This window comes from Emydura macquarii, unplaced genomic scaffold (assembly GCF_026122565.2).
Source record: "Emydura macquarii macquarii isolate MOO-44397 ecotype Brisbane River unplaced genomic scaffold, CSIRO-AGI_Emac_v2 contig_3692, whole genome shotgun sequence".
NCBI lineage: Eukaryota > Metazoa > Chordata > Testudines > Chelidae > Emydura > Emydura macquarii.
The window spans coordinates 1476429-1502290 of NW_027133829.1; the positions used below are offsets into that span (position 1 = coordinate 1476429).

The 25862-nt window shown below is 40.0% G+C and overlaps 1 protein-coding gene across 2 annotated transcripts in view; it reads right to left on the minus strand.

Moving 5' to 3' along the window:
- Positions 1–562: 562 nt before the first annotated feature.
- FHIP2A (FHF complex subunit HOOK interacting protein 2A) overlaps positions 563–25862 on the minus strand; it is a 46426-nt gene continuing 21126 nt past the window's right edge. Inside the window, exons 6-17 of one of the 2 annotated variants that reach the window (XM_067536942.1) lie at positions 24714–24980; positions 23616–23812; positions 22225–22339; positions 22038–22114; positions 21741–21933; positions 20077–20246; positions 18965–19108; positions 16745–16835; positions 14090–14233; positions 7588–7728; positions 5017–5120; positions 563–4931 (exon numbers count right to left, since the gene is read on the minus strand). In XM_067536942.1, the coding sequence (XP_067393043.1) occupies positions 4826–4931; positions 5017–5120; positions 7588–7728; positions 14090–14233; positions 16745–16835; positions 18965–19108; positions 20077–20246; positions 21741–21933; positions 22038–22114; positions 22225–22339; positions 23616–23812; positions 24714–24980 (1749 nt within the window). In that variant the 3' untranslated portion in view covers positions 563–4825. The remainder of the gene's footprint in view (positions 4932–5016; positions 5121–7587; positions 7729–14089; positions 14234–16744; positions 16836–18964; positions 19109–20076; positions 20247–21740; positions 21934–22037; positions 22115–22224; positions 22340–23615; positions 23813–24713; positions 24981–25862) is intronic. The other variant, XM_067536943.1, reaches the window with a different exon arrangement.

The following is a 25862-nucleotide window of genomic DNA, read 5'->3' on the forward strand; positions in this document are numbered from 1 at the left end:
TCTCCAGCCATGGCTTTCACTGAAACTTCCGAGGAAGGAGAAAAACACATCCTAGCACACATCAGGGAAAACCCTGAACCATTATATTTAGGAAACTGTGGCAGTGATTTAAGTAGATGACAATTGTGTTTCAGAGTCGATACACCTGTACTGTGATAGAGAGCATTGTACTCTTGGAGTAGCATGAGACCAGGGTCCTGACCACTTGTGCAATCTTTAAAGATCCTAAAGCACTTTTCTCAAGATTAGGGGACACTAGCCTGTGTTCTGAGTGATTACCTTCTGTCTGCTTATTTTATCTCCAGTTTGAATGGGAGTAAAATGCTTCATTTTGTATCCTAAACAGTAGTGTACTGTTGCTGTACTTTGTTAAATATCCAATATGTTCTCCCCAGATGTGGCTGCTGTGATTGCTATATAAAGTTTGCAGCTTGCTTTAAAATCCTTCAGGATGAAAGACATGATGTGAAATGCCAGATCATTATCACTTCATTGATTTTGTACCATTTTCTTTCTCTAAACACACATACAGAACTTAGAATTCTGAAAAAATATGTCACTTCATTTAAATTAATTTATTTTTAGAATATCCCTTTTAATCCTGCATGCATTTTTAGCACAAAAACTGAATTTTATCACAACCTCCTTTGTAAAAGTTAGTACTTTATGTATATTAATGTAGCTGTTTCAACAGTTCCTTTGTTGCATATCCCATGTCTGCTGAACCTTGGCAACACTGTACAGTCAGTGACCTACATAAAGTTAAAAAAACCAGATTACTGAATATCCTCTGTTTAATGTAAACAAGGCAGGAGGCAAAACAAAAAGTGTGTGTATATATATACATATATATATATATAGAGAGAGAGAGAGAGAGCGTAATTATTTTACAGGGCCCAGAAAATATTATTAGTGATCATAGTTGGAAAGCTCTGTATGATATGCATTATATAGGTTTGGATTTATCATATAACCCAAAGTACAATTACCATGAAATCTGTAGGTTTTACATAATACTTCATTGTAACATTTCTCTTACTAAGACAAATAATGATGTCTTTCATCACTGACTGGTAACTGTGCATACAGCAATGCCTGGTAAGAAATTACCATGTATTACAAAGCAATTCCATGATTACTTGTGCCCTGTAAAATCAAGTGTAACAATCTTTACACTAGCAATAGTGTAAGCAAGCTCAGGATTTCAGTCCTTATACATACATAGGTGATGTACAACCAGACTGATGCTGTGTATCAAATCACAGCTCTCATATTGCACAGATGAATACATTATGACAACATTACATAGACAAGATTTGAATACTAGGAAAATTACAATCATAATGGAACTGGACTAAGGACAAACTTCTGTTCTATCAGATGTAGCATGTTGCTTATTACAAAAGTTTCTACATCAGAGACAAAATCAAAAACATACAATAAATGGCAGAAAAATAAAAACATGTCCTTATTTACAAATATGTGCATCAAGGCTAAAATGCAATTTGAATTTATTTACTGGAACCAAAATCATCCCAGTATTTTCCCCAAATATTTTGAAATATTATTGGCCATATTTTTCAAAGATGATGAACACCTGCAGTTCCCAATGACATTGGAAGGATTTGCAGGTACTCTGAACTTCTGAATATCAGGCCATGTTTCTCAGGTGTCCACCTGTGGGTAATAAATAACCACATACACACACAGAGAGAAACACAATGGGCAACTCAATAACATGCAGAGATTCAATGAGTAAAATCATGGACTTGAACTAATTTTTACTTTTAAAAATAAAAGTGCATGAAAGACAAGAAACAAAATTCAACGATCCCTCTCTTAAGGAAGAGCCAATCGTTTTTACAAAAATACAAGTCATTGTCACAATTTGTGGTAATTATTGTATGCAGCGCCCATTGCTTCGCTTGCTATCAAGACAGATCCACTTTTTAGAATTTGTGGCCTGAATAATATTTGGCTTGCGAAATATCATCACCATGGCTACTCAACGCGCTGAAGATTGAATACTAGACAATGACATCTTGAATTTAAGAAGATTTATAGTGATATCTTATTGGTCAACTGCAAACAATAAACTATCAGGCTTGCAGCTAGGTAGCTTGTTTTGCATTTAAAAACTACAGACTCTGCAGTTATCCTTGCATACATTGACTGATGCAATGCCTTACTGTGTAATTAGCTCAGAGAGCAGCAACTGGTAACAAAAGTAAATAATGTTCACATCTCCATCTGAGATCCTGCACCTCTTAAATAGATTTAGAACTATTATACTGTTTGGAATGCTCGAATGTGGGTTTTGTTTTCATTCATTCTCATTTTTCATAGCATTATGTCTTCTATGATTTACACTGCAATGGGACTTTGGGAGTATTCTAAAAATCAGAGTTGTTTTTTTTTAATAAATAATGAAAACAGGATTAAATTTTGGAGCAAGTGTAATTAAATTCAAGCTAAAACTAAAACAAAAAAGACCTGAGTCAGCAAAGCACGTAAGAACATGCATAACTCCACAGCTGTTCAGCAAAACACTGAAACACAAGCTTAACTTCAAGTGTTTTCCTAACTCATATTCACTTAACAGGTCTTAAGTAAATGCTTAACTTTAAGCTCATGCTTAGATGCTTTGAAGAATTGGGGCCTAAATTATCGAAAATGTAGGCATTAAACATAAATCTTCTCATATGAATATGTTTATACTGTATGTATAGGCAGGTACATTAATGAAGTGTCTCAAAATGGATTAATTTTAGTATACATTGCTCTGAAAAAAAAATCACTTGCTACTTTCCAAATATCCATGTAAAGAATGGGAATGAAGAGGAAGTACCCTTTCTTACACTTTATTTTACTAAGCTACTTTGGTATGAAAACATTTTCAGGCCACATTCAGCAAAGCTGGTGCATGTGCCTGCTAAGTCCACCGCTACCCTCTATTGAGAGCATCTTTCATTCCAGCTGAAGTGCCAGAGCTCTGTGGATGGGAGGATTTGTACGGAGCTACTGAATCATCTTACTCCCTGGCCACAACCACTTTTGGGCAATGCTGTCCTCTTTTGGAGTGGTGCTCCACATCTCCTTCTGCCCCCACAACCTGTAACCCTACTGGAATGTTTACCAGCAGGACCCTTCTCTGGAGTTTATGCTGTGAATAAGTGGTGAATTTAGCCCATTAACTGTGAGAATGTTCAATTTTGTTTGACAAGCCACCTGGTAACTTCAGGAGTTGTTCAATATGCAGATTCCATAAAGGTAAAAAATAGACATGGAGGGCCAGATTCGGATCCCAGTTATGCTTGTGGAAACCAGGAGGAATGCTACTGCTTGATTAAATCAGTCCTGATTTATACTGAAATGAGATAAAAAACCGGCACTCACTGTCCAACAGGATATTAAAAAAGACAGACTAAGAAATGCAATGTGAACATTAAGGGCTTTACCTGCTTCGTCTGCTATGCTACTATATTAATTAGGAAGATATTCTCCTGTGTAAACAGGAGGGCAGCTCTCCCTACAGGGATCATCAAGAGTGATATGAAGGTTAAGAAGCACATTCAGCCCCTCCAGCCTGCTAGCGTATATGCTGCTCTCTGCAGCAAGTGCTAGCTGCAGTCATTCAGGAGGAACAGTAGCAAAATATGCTTGAGTACATGCCCCTTGGCCTGCAATGGCAATTTCTGCGCTGGCTGGTAGAATTAATGTTGCAAAGAATGCAATGGGAAACATCTCTGCATCCCCGTGTTGTGAAAACCAGTGGAGAATTTTGGTCCTCTAAGTATTGTATCATCCCTTTTACTGCTGCCCAAAGTGGTATCAGCCACTCTTTTGTCTGGGTACTATGGTTACATTTAGGCAAGCAATAGAGCATTTTTAAAATAACAGAACATTTACACTACCAATTTGCAAGGCACAAAATATTCTTAAACCAATGTTAAATAACATTTAAAAAAAATACTGGTTTTAGCAACTACTACTAATGACCTGTATAATTAGCATCCTTGTAAAGATGACATGGATCAAACATACTGGAGCTCACATACACAAATCTAAGGCAAATCTAGTTATAGAGCTGAACTCAGGAGAAATCATTTGGAAAGCCAAAGAGCACGGCACTAAAAACATGCACATTTAGGCTATGATCATTTTCTACATACAGGCCCTGATTAACCAACGTATGGCAATATAATTTCACCGGCCCAGAATTCACTACAATATAAGAAGATTCACAAAAGTAGAATTCATCCCACATGGATCATACTGCATATGTATTAGCAGGTCTTTTCAACCTCTCTGCAATGTTTTAGATGGTATCACTTGTATCTAGACATGCTGCTTTACTCTTTTCCTTTCATATTTTCAACTGGAGAAAAAATGTATGACATGAAAACACTACAGAAATAGCTTGATATTTGAAAAAGCAATAGTGATCACAAAAGACAATTTAAGTATATGAGCCCCAGAGCATATCAAAAACCCCTACCCCCTAAAATGTTGTTAAAACAATGGCTTAGTAATTAAAGTTCTGAAGTTTGTGGCTCTTCAGACATTGTTTTCAGCTCTTCAAACAGCGGCTAGAAATGTTATGTTTTGTCTGTCCTGGAGTCCTTTTGATTGCATCCTGGGTTCAGTATCTCCATCAGAGCCCAGTCAGTGCTGGAACTCACCCTTCACTGCCATCCATAACAACAGTCAAATGTACATCGACCCATTGTTAGGAGGCTCCCTCTCTCCTTGTCTAGGTGGAGTCAATAGTTTTTTTTGACTGAAACACGCTCCATTTTGTAGTCCAGTCACTTCAAGTGGCTGCTTAGGGTGTAGACGCGGCATGGTATTTCACAAATGCAATTGCTGCCAGTTCTTTACAGAACTCTTCCAGTACAATCACGCCCTCCAGTAATGTCATGTGGTCAACGCTGGGAAAGGAAAAAACAACACGAGCTAATAAGAAGCTGCACACAAAAACAGTTTGCGTGGAGGGTTTGCAATTTATTGACTTACATGGGCCCCTCTGGCTCCAATCCAAGCAGACGTTTTCTGACCAGCAGAAGTTTGGGAGTGAAATCTGGGATGCGCTGGATTCTCACCATAAGATCTCCAACAACCTGCAAATCACACAGAGACGAAGTAGTATTATATGAAGTGAGAGCCAAATAAAGAGACAGCCAGTGAGAGTTCAAATAAATATCAACTTTCAGGTGGTTAATTCCTCTTCACAATTTCCCAACATGGGTGAGGGATATTCGGAATCTTTCTGCCACCGGATCTCGTCTGCCAGCCATCGACTGCATTCCCTCTGCTAATTATTGCAGAGACCATGTTATTTTACAGCGTCTTGTCCTGGGCTGGAGAGCCTGGGGCTCAGCCAGTCCTGATTACAAGATGAACCTCAGCTGAGAGGAATCAGATGATTCCAACAGAAAAGGCAACAGGAAGTTGCGGGTGTGTGTGCATTTGAGATTGCCAGAGGCAGGAAGCTTGATTAATAACATGGGACACTCAGGAGAGAGGAGACTGTGTGGAGCTGGGACTGGTGGGAGGAGCAAGCCTTAGCCAGATAAAGCCTGTAAGTGAGAGTAAAGAGAGCTCAAAGGAAGAGCAGAGTTAGAAGGGGACTGCAAAGTGAAGATGCAGGGAGAGAGGGTCTCCTGAAGTGGTCCCCAAGGAAGGGACAGTCCCTCAGGGAGGAGGGGCTATGCCCATTTTAAGGCTGGGTGGGAGATTTCTTATGTGTTTGTTTTTGGCAACTTTGTTAATAAAAAACCCGGACCCCAAGAAGGGCTGTGACTTTGTTTAGGGAGCCCTGAATGAGAGGAAAGAGGGGCAGGGCATTGCAGAGGCAACCTGCCCATGAGGGGGCCACTTGGCTGGCAGCTGCCATACTACAGTCATCTACACATAACATCATATCCCTGCTGGGGGCGGGAATGAACTTGGGGATCTCTGGATCTAAAATCATGTGCCTCTGCTGCCTGAGCTAAAAGACCCAGTGCTATTACTCAAAGGTTTTGCAGACTCAAACCAATTTGTATCCTAGCCACTAGATGGTGACAGAATTGTTAGTGCACAAGTACCAAAAACATTAGCAGAACTTAGAGATGTGGAACCAGCTGATGAACAGAGACTTGAAGGCCCAATAACTGCAGGTCCAATGCACTGCTCTATGAATTGGTGGAACTCTCTTGACTCTACGATTATGCTAGTGGTGAATTTGGCTTCCTAAATATTGGTATAGGGAACTGGCCAATAACTTAGTGGCTTTAGGGACTGCAGACGGGGTGAGTACTGAACTGCGTTTTTAAAAGGCTTGGAAGTCGGGCACTCTTATTTGTTAAAACCCAACCGTGTGCTTGGCTCTGCAGATGAACAAAGAGAATGCCTGCCCCAAGAGTTTAACAGCAGGTGTGGTTCTGGCAAAGGACCAACCTCTAATTTAAGAGAGAAGAGATTGAGATCTGGCTGGAGGGCAGAACTGGCAGAGTGAAAAAAGCAAGGTGTCAGCGCTGAGGGACACCATCTTGTGCAAAACCCGGTTTGACCCGCCTACGTCAGTGTTTGACCCAGGCAACAAATCAAATCAAGTAAAACAAGCCAGAGCCCATAAATGTAACAAACAAGTCAAAAAGCCCTTGGCTCTCAGGGCTTCTATCTCCCGATCTACCTCCTTTGTGCTTCCAGAGGGCTTTAAATCTCTCACATGTAGACTGGTGCTAGCTCTTCTGGCACAGAACCATTGCTCCCTTGAAGGTTTAAGCTCTTCTCCCCAGCTCCTTTTCATCCTGTTTCTCTTTCTTTATATGTGGACTTGCCATCATTAGCTACGGCCACTGGGGGGCCAGGTCTCTTCATAAATGACAATCCTCACAGCTGAGCCCTCGTGGGGCTGGTTTTGCTGTCTGCAGGCAGAAAGGGTTCTTAACATGTTTCTGCCTGTATTTTGTGTGGGGTTTATAGACCTCATCATGCCAGGTATTAGAGGGAGAGATGAGATCAGAGGGAGATGGGGGGACTTGAGGTAAGTACAGCAATTTTATAGTGGACATGGATCTGCAGTACTTACAGGTAGGAAAGGAATGAATCAATCATGCTTGACGATAATACGCTGTAGCATTCCATCCAAATGCAAAGAGTGTTCAGGATGTAATTTATTTGTGCCTTAATAAAACCAACTCTTTCACAATCCAGTTCTGATGCAGACATATGCCTGTACTTACGGCATTACATAATACCACCATGTCAATGATTCTGACAGGACCCATTCAGAATTAAAACAACTTTATTGCAGAATTATGGGCAAATCCTTGAAAGAAATCATTTTATATCCACATCTTTGAAACCTGGCAGGTGAAACAATTATAGAGACACCCTTGGAGAGCAAATGGATTTACTGAAAAATGTATTCTTCAGTGTTGTTTGGTATGAGACTTAAGAAAAAAATGTCTCTCTCTTTCAAGAGACCAGACAGTTGCAATATTAAAGCCAAAATTACCCGGCCTTTAGACTTAATTACACAGCTATTTAAGTTTATCGCCCCTGAAGCCACACATAAATGTTCGTTGGTCATTTACTCACCCTGACAATAACAGAGAAGAGAGATCGACAGCCTGAAGCCAGATTTACATAGGGATCCAAAAGGTATTCGTGTATATGTGGATGGGGAAACAGGGAGAGTTTCGACAACACTGATGTAACTTGTAAATTTACATCGTATGGCTGTGAACAAACAAGAGGACATTATTTGTTAATTTCATTATGACTTCCTCCCCTTCAATCCCATGCCTACAGAGCTATCAGGGGGTATCCAAGGTATAAAGTATGGCCAAAATCCTCCTATCTCCACAACACATGCTGCTCTGCAACTGAGGTGTGTCAGACCTGGACTTTCCTGCTCTTGTAAGTTGCATCATTTCCTAATGTATTAGATCCAGGAAATGAGGCTAACTATAGAAGTGTAGTGGACGGAAAGTAGCTACGCCCTAGCTGCAACATATTCGTGGTCTCAAGATCTGATCACTAATAAATCGTTGTAACAGAAGAAACTGAGCAACTGATTATATGGGAGCCATATAAGGACCTAAGATAGGCAGATAAATAACTAGGCTAAAACCTTCCTCACAATAATAAAGAAATGATTAGTGTCAAAAGGATTTCTAAATGAAAAAAGCAAAGGGTAGGGTAGGAATGTGACCAGGCAGCAATGGCTACTGCTCAGGCCCTTTGCTGTTGAAAGGAAAGTCTATATTTGCCAATGGTTACATGTTTTCATTGTGTGACATCACACTTGAAAATCCCTTTTTCATTGCTTTTATTTGCTATATCTCTATAGCTCTGCCCAGGCCATCAGTTATCTGTGTTTCATATTTGGACAAAGCCCACAACACCTGTCCAGGCAGCATGGTGCTGCAGTGGGGAAAAACTATGAAAGAACTAAAGAAATTGCATAGAATCCCTTTAGATTAAAGCGCTGTTGACTTTTCCTCAATGATTACTAATTACATTGAGACACACATTAGAAAGACAGAGAGACAGGAAAATCTGAAATACAAAACCATGCTCATGCTTGTATTTTCTTTATCTTCCTTCACTTTTATTCTGTACTAGGAGGAACAGTCACAGGTAGCCAGGCCATCTAGTGACAGCACCAAGTACTACAATGCGGAGTTGAAGGTTTGGATGTGGCACTGGGAAACCTGCATGACCAATGTATTTTGCACTGTTTTCTAAGGACCTTTTTACCGAAACAAACCCTAACCAAATGCAAGAAGCAGCACTGTCAAGTACTGAAGGAAGCTCTGTCCAGCGCTCCTTGGTAAGAGAGACTTTCAGGGAAGAGGATGTAAACAATGAGTAGTTTTAAGAGGATTCCCTCAGCCCACAAAGAGGATCCATTTCCATGAAACCTGTATTGTCAGGACAGCTTTTATTTGTTCCTGGTGCTTATTCCTCAGCTACTGATCATCTCCAAACAGGAATCCCATTGGGAGAGAGGTGATCTTCTAACTCAGCACAAAATCTCAAAACTGTTGGATGATTTTTCAAATGACTGGCAATGGAATACTTATTGCTGACATTTAAAATGTCATCATTATACTTCTGAGATAACACCCCACTGAAGTGTGAGGGAGCAGTTAACACCTCTCTTCTATGTTTTTATAACATGCCATTCAATGGGGGATCCAAGTACGTTACAGATTAGTCAAAGTGAATATATACATTTCTTTGTTCTCTCTCCAACCCTAGTCAGTGGGAATTATATTTGTATGTCGGCCTCCATCTGTAAAATGGGGATGCTGGTACTTGCCTTCCTTTGTAAACAGCTTTAGGAAATGCTATGTAAGAGCTAGGTATTATATTCTGGAGGCGGTGTTCTTGTGGGACAGGCAAGTCAAGTGGGATTTCCATGGTATTCTGAAGGCAAAGATTCATGTTCTACGTTCACCCTGGTTACTTCCAGAAGTAAGTTCCACAGTGTGAGCCCAGCTACTGTGAAAGCTCCCAGTGGCTGACAGTTCCACTGCACCAGAGGACTGGAGCTGCCGAGGAAAGCCCTTAGTCATCTGAGCCAATGAATTCCATGGAGGACGCTGAAGAGAAGAGGACTGAAACCTTGAATGTGATCCGGTATTCAAGGAGGAGACAGTGAGGCACAGAGGTGATGTGCTCTCAGCAGGCTGCGTTGATTCGACACACAGACTGCTGTGTTTTGAACTAGCTGGAACTTCAAGGGCTGTTGGTTCTTCTCACCGAGCTATTGTTTCTATCTCCTTGTCAGCAGACTCAGTAAGAGCTGTATCAGCTAAGAGCCACAACCTTTTTTCACAACTATAAGAGCTACAAACTTAATATTGGAAATGAAATTTGAAATGCTGCAGGAACAAATGGGAGCACCAGAGAACTGCTTCTATGGTATACCTGCCAGAAGCAGCTCAATCCAATCCATTTCCACAGCAAACAAAGCATTAAGACTGCAGGAAGGAAGAGAAAAAAGGACCAGATGAGCTCTTATGAAACAAAGAGCCTTGCTTCATGCTAGTGTACTGTATATTACTAATAAGGGGCTGCAGAGTGGTCCAGAGTGGACAGAGCACTGGACTGGGACACAGGAGATCTGGGTTCTATTCTATTACCTGCTCTGCTACTGGCCTGCTTGGTGAACCCTGAGCAAGTCACTTCATCTCTCTGTCCCTCAACTGCCTCATCTGTTAGTGAAGATAAGGACACTTGTGACAGATACTGCAGTGCCCTGCAGGACCTTTGGGGACCACTGTATTAAATTTAGGAATGATTCATATATGAATGTGTTCTACTCCTTGGGGAAGAGTTACCACAGCTCTTCCAGAAACTAAAAGCAGTAAGGGGAATACCCCTAGGACTGCAGACAGCTTCAAAGCAGCAGCACCCCTTGGGGAGGTTTGCATACACTGGATCAGGCTGGGTTTTCCAGCGTATGTCTACACTGCATCTGAGAGCGAGTCTCCCAGCCCACAAAGACCAACGAGATTAACTTACAGCTTGGGCTGGAGTTCGGACTCTCAAGTCTAGGGGGTCAGGTGGGCTTGAGAGCCTGAGCACCTGCCCAAAGTGCCATATCCACACTATTGTTGGGCAAGCTCAAGCCTTGCTAATGTGAGTCTGTCTACCTGGGCTGGGAGGCTCACTCCCAGCTGCAGCCTAGACACACCCTAAGAGACTAGGAAACAACACAAAGGCTTTTGGTATAAAAGATGATCTTGAACTGACTTGCAGTTTTCCTTTTCATTCAACAAACTGACAGGAACTTGGGTCCTAGGGGGATCCCGGCCCTTGCTGAAGGGTTGGACAGACCGCCACTTCCAAGAGCCGTTGTCGGAGTTGGGGGTGACGGCTGATAAGCTTTTAGTAAGCATGGAGCAACTTTTCTTGCTTTTACCTTAAAAATAAATGCACTCTGCTCAGCAAAATTTGTGTGGTACATTGTTCATAGCCCTCAGAGAGAAAGCAATGCACAGGTACTGGCCATTAGGCAGACCTGCTTGTTGGGGATATCAGAGTATAAGGCAGAGAATGTGCAGCCTGAAAAAAACCAGTGAGAAAAGAGTAGGACCATGGTTCCTACCCAGAGACGGGTGACGGCTGGAGTTGTGAGACCTGACAGGGTATGCAGGTGCACTTACCCCTGAAACTCACAATACTTACCTCCTTCATAAGCTCTTTGAGATCTACTCTACATAAAAGCTAGGTATTAAATAATGTATTATGATAACAAAGCCCAAAGGAAAACTAACGCAAGCTGAAAGTAGAACTGAATGTTTTGCTAAACTTATCACTTGGTGTGGACCTTTAAATTCACCATATCAAATTTGTCACTTTTATTTGACAAGATAGAACCAACTTTTTATTTTTCTGGGTTATGTTAGCACGTCACTAAGAATTATCCCCAGGCCAAGTTTCAATTTAGCTTTAAGTCTGGGTTTTTTGGTGGGAAATAGCTTTAGCAATATACTCTTGCTGTTTGACTGAGGCAGTTTGTTTTAATTCTTTTGGAGTCAAGTATTGTTTTTAACACTGTAGAGCGTGACATCTTGCTTGACTAACTCAGAAACTGTGCTATGCTGACAGGTACTAAATCAAATTGACATTGTGCTTCAATAGTAGGTATTTGTTCCCCGATGTCCCTTAGGGATATATTTTTGCTCTTTTATTTGTTACAATTTATGTCTCATCACTGAGACAAGATTTTCATATGTATAAGATTAGCTTTTCCAAACACAGATGATACTCAGATCTATTTGTTATTAAAAACCAGTATTGCTTTAGTTAGTGATGCACAGAATACGTTTACTGGAAGCAAGACCCTACGAGTACACAAAGTGTTCTTTAACTTAATCCACATAAAACAGGTTGGATAGATACAAAATCCACATGCCAGAGGAACATTTCTCTGTTTCCCTCAAAATGTAAAATTTCTCATTGCCCCCAAATTACACTGAGGTAAGTCAAAGACTGCAATATTGAAGTTCAATAGCTCACGGCATAGATGTTCACATAGGTTTACTTGCTTTGAGATTCATATCAATCCTATTTAACATGGAAAACATTCAGTATTAAGTAATGCATTAAACATCTAACCTGATCTATTAAAAAAACCCCAAGGAAATGCAGTATTAAGGCTGGAAACACGTCCTCAGCATACTGAGCCTGCATAGAGTGGACAGAACTAAAAATGACACAAACTAAAGACACATTCTGCAACCCCTATAGGGAGTGTTGTAGCAATGAAAACGTTTCAGCGTTATTTTTCAATCTCCTTTTATTTTATAATTTTATAAATTATACTCTCACAGCATTTTTCTTATAGCACTCTCATGGCAGATCAGCTGTACACTGTTGCCATGATTCCTGATCTGCTCTACCTCTGCCCCTGACTAAAAGTGGCGGAAATCAGATTTCACAGGAAATCTGGTACCAGCAGCATCTAGTTTTACACTTGGAGCTAGCTACAGAGGGAAACAAATGCTTAGAGAAGGATTTTATCTTAGTATTACCTCACTCACCTTGTCTCTCTAGTATCATATGCTTCTCCTGTAAATAGTTTCATTGCATCTATAGCAACGCCACCTGTAAAGCATTCACATAGCACTACTGGGGGAATAATTTAGATTTTAGATCTTGTCTTCACTAGGAAGAAAAAAGATGCATTCCTAACTTGAGGCAGCTAACTGGAGTTAACTAACTTATGCTAAAATCCTAGTGAAGACAAGACTGTTTATAGGTTTCACATGAATTGACCTGCTAACTTGTGTGCAAACTTGCATTTTGACTAGGATTTTAGCTCAAATTAGTTATTGCCAGTTAGCTACCTTAGGTTATCAACACAACTTTTTTTTCCTCGTGAAGATGCAGCCACAAAGAAGAGAGAAAAAAGGAGGCAGGAGAGGCGATAAATAGAAAAAGGAGAGGAATGGTAGTGGAGGAAGGGGATGAAGATAGAAAAAAATGAAATAAGGTTAACCAAAAAGGATTTCTCTTCTACCTAGAATTACCTTCTGTAAATTCCACTATACTAATCTGGACTTTATGTATTATATCTGTTTTTTCAGCAAGAACAACCAGTCAAATTCACAGCCAATTTGTTCACCCCCAATAACTACATTTTTAACATAATGAAATGGTGGAGAGACCTATTTTTAAAGTGATCTGTTGGGGCCTGGAAAAAGTACCCTCCAGAAATTTCCTTGCATCACTGGTGTGAGGAGAATAATTATTTCAACCCTGAAAAAGCCTGGGGGAAACTCTGCGGATGATATAGTAATACAGTCTGGCTTTCAATTTGATGCACAGAACTTTGAGAACAATATTATACAGTAAAGTTTATTAAATATATAGGATATCTAGACCGTAAAATATTCTATATAGTGAAGAATTCACATGGCTACCTGAGAAGTATAAATGCTGGAAAAATCAAAATAAAACAGACACTCACAAAGGCCATGTAGTTATAAAACAAAAGGAATATTCTAGGTAGTTAAAAAGCTCTTCTCCTATCCTTTACTACTCCATAACACCCCACCTTCTCCTGGAAGGATAAACATGCAAGAAGGACTTGTGCTTTTGTTAATTTGATGACAGGAGATCCAATGCACCATGTTGCCCCCCTTACACTGTAGTGACATTTCCACTCTATGAATCATCTGTAGCTTTAAATGACATCATTCATGAAATCATTTAGAACACAAAACAGGTAACTAACACAGATGACTATGGTGCTCAGTGTAAGTGAGAATGTCATAATCTACCCCTTGTTATTGATAAATGCCAGTCACTTCAGTATTTAGTAATCTAGAGAGTCCAATAGCAAGGACAATCTGTAGAATGCTCCTTCAGCATGTTGACAAGATTGCCAGTATTAGTAAAAACAACACCTTAAAGCCACTAGTCACTGCAGTCAAGCTACACAGAATTTGGTAGCAGAGTTGCACAATAATACACTGCTATATTAAACATATGTAGAAGGTATTGATGTGACCTGGGGGAGATCAGTCATTTATAAGGGATGAATGCATCAGAAATGAGTCATAATGACGTGTTTTGTTACCTGATCGAGAATCCTGCCCATTCTGTCAAACAGAATTTTCAAGAAATGTCCTTCAAAAAACGATGCTTCTAAATTGCACTTTTCCAAAGATTTGGGAGAACCCGGCCATTCCCATCGTAAACAGATTGCACAATAATCCCGGAACTAGGAGAAAAGAGTAAGCAAAACATACTCAAACAACAGAAGGAGAAAAAAGAGCAAGAAGCTACAAATCTTTATGGAAACCATTTCCTTTTTCTTTTAATAACCTACACTACTTGAGAATGTGAATGGCAGCTATCTGAGAACTCCTTTTCTTAGGTTTGGTCTACACTCACCTCCGTGATTCGGCGGCAGTCAACGGGAGTTACGCAACTCCTGTCGACTGCTATGCTTCTCTTCTGCGCGCCGTCTTCACGGCACTATGCCGATGGGAACCATGTTCCCGTCAATGCAGCGCTATGCCACTTGCGGGGGTGGATTAATAACGTCGTCTTCTGGATCGACTGAGCGGGTCTTCACTGACCACTCAGTTGATCCAGATAAATTGATCTGACAGCAGCAACTTTGCCGCCATCAGTGTAGACATAGCCTCAGAATCTTCCCAGTTTGGAAACATTCCATGACAAAAGGTATCAGCCTTCATTCAAGCACTTTATTTTCCTCTTGATGTGTGCAACATTATGGGGGACTTACGCACACAGAGGGAAGAATGGACCTCTAAATCAGCAGCTTGCTTGGGACACAAATACTGGGCAGGCACAGTAATTTATTCACATTGGCTGTGATTCTCCTAACCAGAAGTAACTCCATTAAAGTCAATGGAGTTAAACTGGTGCAAGGGAAAGAAGAATCAGACCCATGGATTCTTCTTCAGTGCAGCTTAGGTACTTGTGCATCTTCCACTGGGCTTCCAAGTACAGACACAAGGAGGCAGAACAGCTATTTGAGTGTAACTGCACCAATGTGGAGGTGTGACGGGGTGGACTAGGCCCAGAGGCCACCTTCTGGAGTCCTCAAGGTCCTGCCACATTCTATCCCAGAAAGAAGCAGAAGAGAAGTCTTTCAAGTGGCCTAGAGTGGTTGCAGGGAAGTAGCCAATAAGAGAGGCTGCAGGGAGGAGCCAATCAGGGTCCAGCAGGCTCACATAAAAGGAGCTGCGGGGCCTGACTGAGACATTCAGTTGCTGCCTGGAGCTGGAGGAATGTGGATGATGTACATGGCAGGCTGAAAGAGCAGCAAGACCATAGACAGATCAGTTGCTGGAAGGGATGGGGGTGGGAAGCAAGAGGGAGCTTCTGGCTGGCTGCCGGGACTGAGTAAGGACTGAGCCCAGGGAGGACTGCAGGAAGACAGTCTCTCCAAGGAGGAAGCTCTAAGAGTACAACCCCATACCAGGGCCAGGACTATTTAAAGACTGAGCCTCAGGGATGGCTACAGAGACACCAACAGAGGAGTACTAGGATGGGCCCCTGATGGACTCTATACTCCAGAAGGGGTCCGTTCTGTTTCATATACAGACTGTGTGTGAGACTCAGATGGAGGGCTGAGTTGTTGAAAACCCGCCTGAGAAACCACCAGCAGGGTTCACCACAAACAGAGAGCTGCAGGCACATACTTGACCAGGGGGCACTCGTGAGAGGTGGATGCCACCCCATTATAAGAGGGCTATGTTTTTGTGGGTGCAATAATTCAAGACCAGGCATATCATTGAGAATAAGAGGCAGAAATCAATCCTCCTACTTTCTAACTGGCTCCCAGAATCCTCCTTTCCCCAAGACAAGAAAGAAAAAAGAGAAGACAGTATGCACTTTCCTGCATCCAAAATTAGAACATTATGAGAACTGTACGCGACTTCTGCTCCCCCTATTTTCTCCTTCATATTTTCCTCTCTTTTCAAGAAATGCTGTGGGTAAAACCATAAAGGAAGCAAAGAAAGCAAACCTTTCTATTTGAATGTGTGCTTATCAAATTTCAGAGAGTAGAAAATCCCTAAAGTACCACTGCATGTATTTTTATTCCAGTTACTCTACGCTGCCCCCCCATGCACTCTGTATGTCTAATTTTGTTCCATTACAGGAGTGTCACAGAACTTCACTTGGAAGGCTGCAAATGAATGCTGATTGTCCTCTGACACGGAGACTTTAGATCATATTTTTAGAAACAAAACCTATGTTTGTTATTTCAAAATACACAACATTAAAGCTTTCCCTTCCCACCAGTATTCTCAACTTCAAACCTGCATGCCTTAGTATGCACATTACGTTCATTGAACCATTATTTTAAAGCCCCGGTTGTTAACTCTTCTGCAGCATTTTAACATCCACTTAGTTCTTTCAAAGATCTTGCCAGGCATTCCTCTACTGAAGAAGAATGCAGATAAATGCAAAGGCAATTTTTGAACCAATCTGAGTGCAGGTTTGTCACATGAATATTAATACATTTAATGTAATCTATAATGCCCATTAGAGCTGTGTAAGGGGGATTCAGAACTCAGTTAAAAATCTCTAAAGGTAAAGTCCTAATTAGTGCAAGACAATTGAATTTTAACCCTTTCCATTACTAGTTTATCTATTTTTAGTAGAACTGTACATGTCCCAAAATCATTTTGTAAATTCTTACAAGCAATTAAGGGGGAAAAAAAGAAGAAAAAAAGATTATAGTTGTGTGACATACTTGTCTGTGGGCATCTCTGAGGTAGGTATCATAACCTGTGCCCTCTACATGGTATGACGACTTGGCCTCTTCAGGTACTAGACAGAGGAAGCTAAAAAGAAACAAAAATACATTAATAAATGAATCTAGTCCTACAATGGCAATTTCTTCATTATCAATACATTGGTGGTCAATACAATAATGAACCATCTGTCCAGTTTACACAGGGGGTTACTCAGTAACATTGTGTGAGGAAGAAGGGCCATAAAATCTACTGAGGCATGTCTAACAGTTTAATTACTGTCAGTGCTAATTAAGTGTGTGCATTAGAGTTTGTGTATCTAGCACTGAGTGTGAAGAAACCAGTATAGGGCTAGTGATTTCTGAAAGCAGGGAGGCAGAAGTGAAGTGAAGAGTCATAGCCAATTCCAAGCATTTGCTAAAGATCAGACTATAATCAGGCTTAAAGCAGAGTTAGATGGAAAATCTATAGGCAAATGAATCAAATAAACGAAGGGATTTCATATGAAAAGTTACTACCCATTTATTTTTTTTAGTTAATAAATCATTAGTTGTCAGTTTGCTGTGATGAAAGAACAGTTAAGAACTTAAGTGATCATTTGTAAGTACGTGTTCCTGTTACAAATATTGCCGATATTTATTGTTATACAGAAGACACCACCTTGGTGGTAACAGAATTAGCATGATCACAGCACATATAGGAAATTGTTACGCTCACTACACAGTTATAGAAAATGTGCCTTACAAATCTTGTCTCCAATGTTCTGCTTTCCCTACATGCATGGAACTGCCACTGACACCAGTGGGAGTTCTGTATACGTAGGGAGAGAGGAATATCAGAGTCCGAGATCTGCCACGCAGATCTTATCATCTATGAAAAATGTTCATTCTTCCATCAAAGCACTGCAAATACCCAGAACATTTCCATTCCTCTGATGGAAATATAAATGGGCAGTTTAGCAGATTGTTTTTTGTCTGTGCTCCAAACCATGACCACCATAAACTGGATGCAAGAGTATCTGGGGGGAAAAAAACAAGTATTCAATTCCATATCCACTGGGCTCGCTCTCTTTCCTGTCTCTCACACCACTAATTATTTTGGGGTCTGTAGGTAGGTCAGCACCAAAATACCAGTGCTGCCTTGCTAATATGTATTAACTGACCAAATACCATCTACCCCACTTTTCAAGTTAATGACTGAAAGAATTACAATCACTAAATAGTTTAGATCAGAGAGTCTGTCCTCTTGGTGATTTCCACTTTGCTGTCCAGTGTGCACAGCCAAATGTTACGGGGCCAGAAGTGTGACATGGTCCCCAATGAGCAATGAGTTAGCTCAGCTTCCCCCTCTCGTTGCACAAGTGCTCAGGGGAAGGACTATGGACTTGATCTTACTCTCATTTTAGTCAATGGAGAAACTCCCACTGATTTCACTGGAGCAGGGTCAACTCCTGTAAGGGAGGCTGGTTGAGAGATGAAGCCAAACTGAATGAATGTCAATGAGAAGGGATAGCTTTACACCTTGATTCATAGATTCCAAGGCCAGAAGGGATCATTGTGATAAACTAGTCTGGCCTCCTGTATAACAGGCCATAAAACTTGCCCAAAATAATTTCGTTTGAACTACCGCATATCTTTTTAAAAAATGAAGTTTTGATTTAAAAATTGGCAGTGATGGAGAATCCACCACAACCCTTGGTAAATTGTTCCAATGATTAATAATCCTTTCTGTAAAATATTTACATCTTATTTCCAGTCTGAAGTTTTTAGGTTCAAACTTCAGATCTTGTTATTCCTTTGTTTACTAGACTGAAGAGTTCATTATCAAATATTTGTTTCCCATAGAGGTACTTTTGACTGATGAAGTCACCCCTTACCCTTTTCTTTGTTAAGTTATATAGATAGAGTTCCTGGAATCTACTACTATAAGGCATGTTTTCTAATCCTTTAATTATTTTTGCAGCTCCTGTCTGAACCCTCTCCAGACACCAAAGGCCCAGGATGGACAGTAGGCTGGAAAGATTTTCTGTTCTTTTTTGGTTTATGTTGAATTATTTTTTGCTATAAATACTAACTCTTGAGGAATAACCTGCTGAATGAAAGTTTACTTCTGATGCATCATTCCTCCAAGTTACACAGAACATTAGCACTACGCAAGCTACATACCTGATTCAAATTACACACACAAAACAGCTTTTTAAAATTGGTTATTCAACTCACCTATTTACAATTTTATGAACTTCCGTCTTCCCATCATTTTTTGAATGTTCTGGGCTGACAGGAGGAGAAGCACTTAGCCACTCTTGATTCAACAATGTGTTATCCGGGGAAAGATCAGTAAATAATGGATCTTCTTCCAGGTCACTGTAAGTTTACATTAGACAGAGAGACAATATAATTCACAGAATGTTATGGAAGGCAGGAAGCCTTCTGAATCAAAGGCACATCATCTCTTTTTCTTCTCTCACCAGCCAGCACACATTCTAGATTATCACAATTTGGATACCGTTTCACTGAATTATTATGATGAAATATCAGCATTTATAAATTGATGACTAACTTAAAAAAAGAGGGAGAGAGGCATAATCTCGTGGTCTGAACTGGGAGCCAGGAACTTCTGACTTCTGTTTCTGACACTGAATCCCACTGCATATCAAGTCACTTAGTCCCCGATCCTCAAAGGTATTTAGTTCTAATTTCCATTGGTTTCAATTAAAGTTAGGAGCTTAAATACCTTTGAAGATCTGTGCCTTAATCTCATTGACCCGATTCCTGTCCCACACCCCCTCCACTTGTAAAAGGGGACAATACTTATATACCAAGCACAAAAGGGTATTTGTAAGGATTATGTATGAAGTACTATGAAAATTAAAGATACTGTGGCCCTGATTTAGCAAGATACTTAAGCATATGACTAACCTTAAGTATGTGAGCAACCCCACTGAAGTCAAAGGAACTTCTTGTGTGCTTAAAGTTAAATCCATGCAAATTGCTAAATCAGAACCTGTGTGTGTTATGATGTCAGAAAGACACTTTTGCTAATTTACAATCATCCATCACTGTTGTAATCACATACACAAGCTGCTGATGGAGTAAAGTGTGCAACAACTAATCTACATTAACTATGGTTAAATGGTTGTATTTATTACAATGCTGTCAACGCAAAGGGCAAACGATGACAACTAAATGTCATCCTGGTTCAATTTTATTTCAACTAGTTAAAGAAAGAAAAACTGATCTTAAAGATTTTTTTTTTTTTTTTTAAGAAATAAGAACTGAAAGGTATACTCAGCCATCATGAAATCCCTCACTGATGCAACAGAAAAACTTACACTGCTCCTGCTATCTGTCCATTCTCCACCACATCTTTATCTTCCTGACAGGGTGGTTTATATTCTGTGTAGTTTCTTTCTTCTAAATTTCTTAGAACCAAATTGTAAAGAATGTGCTCATTGGGTTTTTGTAAAAGGTGCTCAAACATTCTTAAAGTCATTATGCTGATCTGCAACACAAATAAAAATAAATAAATAAAGGAGTTAAATAAATGCAAGCAGTGTTTCCTTAAACCACTGTTCTTGGCTTACTAACAATAGCTGTGTTTATCCATGCTGGGAGATTGTTCTTATTAGTCTTTCATACTGCAGCTAAGCGCAAAGATCCCAGTCAGGATTGGGACACCATCATACCGAGTGATCCATAAATGTAGATGAAGAGACAACACAGAAGTCAAAAAGAATATACACATTTATCCATGATAACCTTTATCTTTTATATAGCATTAGATCGACACAGCTCTGTAAAAGAGGAGTACTGTGCCAAACTAACAGTATCCTTGCTCAAAGAACTTACAGTCTAAGACTTTGCTTCTACAACCAGACCAACATGGGCAGGCCCCTGCACCTGTATAGATCCAGATATAGGATCAAAGCCTAAAGACACTAGTGGATACAATACAGACCTGACACAGAGTGCCATGGGGATTTTATAGCTGGAATTATAGTCTGAACATTTCAAACCAGCATGCCTGAAGTTAGGCACCTAAATAAAAGTGGTCTGATTTTCAGCAGCACTATGCACCTGTACCGCCCACTGACTTCAGTAGGATCTGAGTGGTGTTTCACATGTCTCATAATCAGTTCATTTATTTAGCTGCCCGAATAAAAATTTTGGTGTCCTGGTTTGTAAGCATTGGCTGCTGCGTTTAAGTAGGTAGGTAACATGGACATATAAAGGCACAGATTCAAAACTCAGGCAGGTTTGGGAGATTTTCTGAAGCAGAGAACAGGGGCCTGGAGTATTTAAATTGAGAGGCCACTCTAAGCATAAGGAGCAGTGTAAAACGGAAAGCACAAAGTCAGGGTTTAACATATACAAACATTCGTGATGTGTGGCTGTATTCCGAAAGGGGTGACTCGGCAAGCTGCTCCAAGGGGAGCCTCACTGCAGTCAAGTAATTTCAACATGGCTTCGCATGGAGCAGATTAAGGATCAGGGCCTAAAAGGAACTATGACATCTTCTTAGTCAGCACATCTGCACTGTGTACCGTCTCAACCCTATCTGCTGACTTTAGTGACCAGAATACATTTTTACTACTCTTTATCTGACCTCATTCTAGAACCAGAACAACTAAGAGAGAGAGGAGATGCAATAGAACGATAAACTCAGCTCCCAATGCCTGGCCAAAGTCTGTCCGCAGTTACACCTATACAAGCAAACCCAAATGGACATACACAGGTGCAATGATGGCAGAATATGGCACACAGAATCTTGATTATTGGTTCTGACGTGCTAGTCAGAGACAACACCGAGTTCCACCTCCTAAGGGAAGTTCTGTACGGCTGGCAGTTAGAACCTTGCCACCTCCATCTTTTTACTTGTAAAACTCAGCTAAAAGTGACTGACAGACAATAAACATGAGACCTCATATTGCTATTTTTGAAGTCACTTTTCACAGCAGAACAGCATTTTAGACACACTGACGTGATGATTTCTCACCTCATCAGAAATATGATCACAGTGCTCGATCAACCTGTGTCGCAATGGATGTCTGTTGATGTCCGTCAGGGTTTCTGGCTCTCTGTGTCCTCCAAGTATAAAGCTAACCATTTCTTGCAGCAACACATCTGAAGTGACTTGACGGACAATGCGATGCAACAGTGCTGTTGATGTAAGGATCCCAATCTCTGACCTGAACAAGAAGTTTAAGATGAGAAAGTTACTGGATTTCAACTGAAAGTATCAACTCGACTTATATTCTATCCTGTTGTGCCACACGCAAAGAGGGCCACTCACGTTTGCATCAGCTGGGGTTCCATGACACCAACAAAAAATCGTTCCCGTACAGATCTTGCCATAGCAACAGCAGTAGTCTAAAACACAGGCCACAAAATGTTACCCTTCACACTCAAGAGATGTGGAATAATATATTTGCTGAACTATACTTGGATTATCCACATTTATGCTAGAAAACATTTCAAACCTTTTGTGCTTCTTTAATGAGTTGATCACAGTAGTCAAACCAGGACAGAAATGAAATCAGGGCTCTTTTCCCTGGAAAGGCGGATGTATCTTCTTTGTGGCTATAGGAATCCAAACTGGACGCAAGGGAAAATATATATATTTAGTTTATATACATTTAAAGAACATTGGGCCCAATACTACTCCCACTGAATTCAATGGCAACATTCTCAATCTGCTTTAATGGGAGCAGGATTGCACTCAGAGAGAAAAGAGGGAATATTAAGAGTTTTCCTGCTGGTCTTCCACAAATCCTGCAGTGCTATCATTACCATTCTATTGATTTCAATGGCATGCTAAAGTGTACTTGGTATGTCCAGCAGAAGAATTCTACATGGATGTACCTAGAATGTTTTAACAGCTTTTTAAGTCAGAAGAGTCAACTAGTCTGACCTCCCATGTAACAGAGGCCATAGATATTGATCTAGTCGTTCCTGCAGTAGAGAGATTATTCTTCCCTACTATGTAAGTGAACACTATCCAGCCCACTCCATACCTTGGGGCTGAACTAGAGCATATCTTTTAGAAAGACAGCCAATCTCAATCTGAAATCTCCAAGTGATGATGGATTCACCATATCACTTGGTAAGCTGTTCCAACTATTAAAACAATTTCATCTTATTTTCAATTTGATTTTTTCTTACTTTCTATTTCCAGCAACTGGATGTTATACTACCTTTGACTGCTAAAGAACTCCTTAAAATCAGATACATCGTCTCTGTGTGGGAATTTACAGACCATGATCAAGTACGGGGATCAAGACAGAGTAAGGTGGGGTGAGGTGTGGGGAAGGGAATTCCAGAGTAAAAGTATTTAGAGTCTAACATACAAGCAGTTGGGACAACAGGCTTACTGTCTTTTGCTCCACGCTGATAAGTCATGTTGACAAATTTAGCTGATAAGTTATGTAATAACTATTTGCCCTCCTGATTTTTACTATCAAAATGTTGTAACAGTTCTTCATCAAACAGATACTTCCTGCCTTCTCTTGGATTTGTGTACTCACTGCATGCAGCAAAAAGGTTTGTATATTAATTTTCTATGTCCTTGACATTAAAATAGAAAAATAATGATTCTGCAGCTACACCAGACAGATCTCTAATCTAATTCAATGAGACAGCTGCTCTTAAATGACTGACTCTATGAAATGGCAGTCGAACCTGCCCGTAACTCAATAATCAGTGCAATGTATGTTTCAAGTCTTAAGAGTACTATATTTTATCTGAATTCTATTAATGGAAATACTTGCATGATGCCTTCTCTCTACTAGCGGTCTAATTAATGATAGAAATTCAGTTTCAGTGTGTGATGCAAAGTTATCTAAAATATTCATAACAGAAACAATATTCTTACCCCCAGTTAATTGCCTCCACCGATTCAATATCTAATGGATCCACAGACTGAGGCAGGGCTTTGTAGAGTGTGGTGAGCCTAGCCGTCAGCAATTCACATAAGCAAGTGCTCTGACTCAAGCACTTGGCTGCCGCAGGCTCTGGCAAACTTACTAAGAGCATGAGGCCTTCACATGCCTTTACTGCTATGCGACCATCCTGTCAAAGAGACGTGGAAGAGTTAAATAAATCAGGAATGCTGCTCAGAAGGTTGAACTAGATGACCTCCTGAGTTCCCTTCCAACCCTAATCTTCTATGATTTGAAGTCAAACATCAGAAATCAAAGGATTTTCAGACCAAAGCAAAGGAGGGACTGAAGAGATTTCTTAATGTTCCATATTCAGAACTAAGAACAGTTATTTCTACTAAATTTGTTTTAAAATCTTTCTTTTGAAGAGGGTTATTCACATGGTGAGCATAACACTCACGTTTATATAACCAATGATAAAGATTATACACTGGCTTGGGCCTAATCTAATGTAAAACATCACTTTACAATATGGCGTATGTAACGTTTTCTTTTCTGCTCTCAACACCAGTACAGTAAACAAAGCCATAACCAGCTCCCCTTGAAGTTAATTCTAAATAATCCCTTTGAATTCTGAGGGACTTGGATCAGACCCCATATTGTTGGTTTTGACAGGAAATCAAGTTCACAGAGAGTCTGGTCTTCTGAAGCTTTTAAAAAAAGAGTGTTTAGTTTATCACTTTGGTTTAGATGATACTAGATAAATTAGCCCTTTCTTCCATTTTTCATATTCTTTTGTGATATAATTAACCCACTCAACTTGCTTTGAAAGGCTGGAAGCTACAATATACTTAAACAATGTGATCCAAATGAATATCAGATTGCAATCAATTCACCTTCTAGAATTTTTGTTGTTGTTTTCACCTGGAAATTTGCAAAAGAAATGGTCTATCAAAAAGCTATCTGCAAAATATCTTATTTCTTTAGAATTCAATGATATATATACACATTTTTGTAAATGCCTCTCTTCCAGCAATATCTAAAACAATTCACTCATTTTTCCACATTGAATAGAATCCAGAATGACTCACTGGGCTTTTTGTGAGATTAAGCAAAGAATTCACTAAATTATAGTCTTGGTTTGGACAAACAGCTGAGGCCTCAGGTGATGAAGTGACATTTAGTTCATCCATAGATAGATCATCCTCCTTCTCTATGTGCTCTGCTCCAGCAGCACTAGATATTTCTTCAGGTTGAACAGACTGTCCTGTGTCTGTCATCAACGAATCTTGGCCTTTTAGCATGTCTTCTGTAATTACACTTGCTGATCCTTTGGAAGCCAATGCTTTTAACTTGTTCTGAAAAGCATTACATGAGGGCAGGAGATTATACTGATCAAAATGCTGTTTGCCCTAAAGCAGAAATTTACTAAAATAAAGGTTTATGTAACACACACACAGCAAGTAGCACTCTATGAGGTTGGATGTATTAGTCATGGGGGCAGAAGCATGTGAATATTTAAATTTAACATATTTTGTATTTTACCAAAATTTCTCCCAAATTCTATACTAATCTGTTTTAAGGCTGCTTCTGTGCTAGTCTGTCAAAGACAAATGAAAAGAGATGACTTTGTTCTTTATATCAAACAACTGAAATGGATACCATCTGATTTGTCCAATCTCCAATATGAATTTCACATTTACTTTATGCAGGCACCTTTTGACACTAGCACATTCAATAGAAAACATGGCTTTTCAGATCAAGATCTCAATATATTTTTATCTCTGGGACTCTGGAAACACCATTCCAATTCCAATCATATAATCAAACTGATTTTTCTAGAGAGTTTGCCTTCAAAGTGAAAAAAAAAACCCTCTCAAGATTTGTGAGCTATTCTCAAATGGTATAATTTTTCTGTTTGGTTGGTTGTTTTTTTTTTTAAATCTAGTAGGTTTCATAGAGGGGGAGGGATAGGTGCCAACTTATCACTGGACACCTTGTACTCATACAAAACTTTCTTGAGAGTTGTAGGACATCGGCTTTGTTACCTTGAAGGAATGTGGCCTAGCCTTCTCTCTCTAAATCTGTCTTGTGTACATAGAAGAGATATTTAGATTAGTATGTTATAAGACCGAGAGAAAGACTGGTTGTGGGGCAAGGATTCTCTGTTCTTCTGGCATACAATATTTACTCATCTATGTGTATCAGACTCATAAACTAGACTTCATCTTAACATCAAT